Source organism: Lactuca virosa, chromosome 5 (genome assembly GCF_052849685.1).
Source record: "Lactuca virosa cultivar CGN04683 chromosome 5, Lactuca_virosa_CGN04683_v6, whole genome shotgun sequence".
In the NCBI taxonomy this organism is placed as follows: Eukaryota; Viridiplantae; Streptophyta; class Magnoliopsida; order Asterales; family Asteraceae; genus Lactuca; species Lactuca virosa.
Window position 1 is genome coordinate 460,182,412 of NC_136430.1, and position 2,996 is coordinate 460,185,407.

The 2,996-nt window shown below is 39.0% G+C and overlaps 1 protein-coding gene across 1 annotated transcript; it reads left to right on the top strand.

Annotated features, from left to right (window-relative positions):
• The first annotated feature begins 784 nt into the window (after positions 1-784).
• Positions 785-2,696, top strand: LOC145114570 (gibberellin receptor GID1B-like). Its single transcript, XM_079050615.1, has 2 exons — positions 785-1,038; positions 1,402-2,696. The coding sequence occupies exons 1-2, from the start codon at positions 1,000-1,002 to the stop codon at positions 2,452-2,454; spliced, it is 1,092 nt and encodes a 363-aa protein (XP_078906741.1). The 5' UTR covers positions 785-999; the 3' UTR covers positions 2,455-2,696.
• The last annotated feature ends 300 nt before the right edge of the window (positions 2,697-2,996 follow it).

Sequence of the window (2,996 nt, forward strand, 5' to 3'; positions counted from 1 at the left end):
TTTTTGCCTACAAAAATTGTGTGCTCCATAGTCGCCACATACATAAACTTTTGTAATTCTTACAATTTTTTTTTTGCCTATAAGTAGGTTGTGGTGTAATCATTATCTACCAACTTGTTTTAATTAAAAAATATAATGCCATTTAATCTCATACAATGTATTTATGTGATGTTAATCGTACAAGCCTTTCAATACACATCATCACTCTTCAGTAATTAAATTACTGAACGACAATAATATGTAGATGAAGATTACCGTCGGCAAAATAACTAGTGAAGGGGCTGTGTTTGCTGCTCGCAACCTTTGCTATATAGAAATACCGACGATATTTTACCTTCTACACCGTGTTGTCTTATAGCTATTAAAATATATAAATGACTATCAATAAATGTATACTTTTAGGTATGTCTAATTTTCGAAAAGTATGACAAAATACATTTTGACAAATAAATAAATGGTGGAGATGCAATGAATGAAGTAATAGAAGACAAAAGAAAGAAGACTTAGGTGGAGTTGTTATAATTACCCTTGTTTTTATTAAAGCAAATGTCAAAAAAGGCAATTAAGACCAAAGTTCAAGCTGAATGGCTAAAACTTAAATATAGTAATGAAAAATACCATCACATTATAAATTAAAATAACAATACTCTTTACGGGTCCCATGTTAAAAAGTTTATTTCGGCCGCCTGCTTTGTCGTCTCTCTCGCCTCCGTCCACCACCGTCGTTCTTTTCTGTTCGACTTCCACCCCCTTAAATTCTCTCTCTCTTTAACTCTCACATTCTTTACTTCCCTCTTTTTTTATATCATTTGAGCGCTGAAAACCCTCTGAAATACTGAGGAATTTACTGGGTTTTTTTTGGGATCGGTATGTTCGGTCAAAAGGCCGATCCATCTGAAGAACACTTGCAGGTTTTAGGGTTCTAAACTGTTCGTCTGAATTTCCAGAAGAAAGTTAAGGAAAACAGCGAAGGAGATTCAAACAAGTTTTGTGTTCTTCATGGCTGGTAGTAACGAAATCAACGCAAATGAAGCCAAGGTATTTTTATTTTCTGATCTGTTTTCTCTGCCCCTCTTTCTTTTCTTTGTCATGTTCCTCCCAAAATAGTTAAATTTTTTTGTTGATTGTTTATGTTTTCTGGTGGACGTATTGGGTAATTTTATTTGATTTTTGGTGGGTTTTTTTGTTGACTGATTTGGGGCTAAAAATTGAGTCTTTTCTTTTGTAACTCATGATTTCAAAGGTTCTTTTGATCTTACTTTTTTGCATTTATTCATTAAAATTTCCCCATTTATTTTTGATCATCCACCCATTCAACTGTATTTTTGATTTGATCAATCTTGTTAATCGTATGGAATTTATTTCTAATCTTCTGCCAAAAAATCATGTCTTTTTGTGTAGAAAGTTGTACCACTTCACACATGGATTTTAATCTCCAACTTTAAGCTAGCTTACAACATGCTCCGGCGACCGGACGGGACTTTCAACCGGGAGCTCGCCGAGTTTCTTGACCGGAAAGTGGTTGCGAATACGGTTCCGGTGGATGGTGTTTACTCTTTTGATGTGATTGACCGTGCCACTGGTCTCTTCAACCGAATTTACAGATGCGCTCCACCGGAAAATGAGTCTAGTCGGCATCCCGGTGCCGGAATCATAGAGCTGGAGAAACCGCTTAGTACTACTGAAATCGTGCCGGTTATAATATTCTTTCATGGTGGAAGCTTCACTCATTCGTCTGCTAACAGTGCTATATATGATACATTTTGCCGGCGACTCACCGGGCTTATTCAAGGTGTTGTCATATCTGTAAACTACCGGCGGTCACCGGAGCATCGGTATCCTTGTGCTTACGAAGATGGGTGGGAAGCTCTTAAATGGGTTCATTCAAGATCATGGCTTTTGAGTGGTAAAGACTCTAAAGTCCATGTTTATTTAGCCGGTGACAGCTCCGGCGGGAATATAGCTCATCATGTGGCTCACCGGGCGGCGGTTTCCGGCGTGGAGGTTCTCGGAAACATACTCTTACACCCGTTGTTTGGTGGCGAAGAAAGAACGGAGTCGGAGAAGAAATTAGACGGAAAATATTTCGTCAAGTTACTCGACAGAGACTGGTATTGGAGAGCATTTTTGCCCGAAGGTGAAGACAGAGATCATCCTGCTTGTAATATTTTTGGCCCTCGTGGCTCTAATCTCGCCGGCGTTAACTTCCCAAAAAGTCTGGTCGTCGTCGCCGGACTGGATCTTGTTCAAGACTGGCAATTGGCGTATGTTGAAGGGCTGCAGAAAGCAGGGCAAGACGTGAAGCTCTTGTTCTTGGAAAAAGCCACAATCGGATTCTACTTCTTGCCAAACAACGAGCATTTTTACACATTAATGGAAGAAATGAAGAACTTCGTGAGTCCTTCACCGGTTTGCTCGTTGAGTCTCGCCGGCGAGAAAACCCAGAAAGATTAAACTTCCGGCGAAAGAAGAAGGCATATATAACACGATCTTTTGAAATTTTTACTAATAGTACTAGTACCACTATTCTCTAATTTCTAGTGAAATCATGAGAGAGGACACATGTGTAAATCGGTTATTGGTTCCTGTTCTTGTTCTTGTTTCTGTTGTTGGTTTCAAATTGGGATTTCATGGTAAGAAATCCGTTGCTAAATTTGAAGCCTTACTACGAACTACCCCCATAGGGTTTTTGATGATTGTTAATGGAAGCTAACTTTGAACTTTGAAGAACTACAATGTAGGCATCCATGGCTGCTGCCGTTTGTAATATATTATGACTAAAGCGTTATCTGCTTTTAATGATCTATTACAAGTACATATACGTTCGTTCTTTAATCTTGTATCGTTGCTTGAAACGGGTCGATTTCTGAGGGATATTTATGGTGTTTGTCTGTTGTGAAAGGATGGTTGTTTGTGGGTGCAATGGCGGGGTTGGTGGAGCATGGCGAATCAAGAAGAAAAGAGGTGAAATGATTGGGGAAATGGGGACAAGTTTG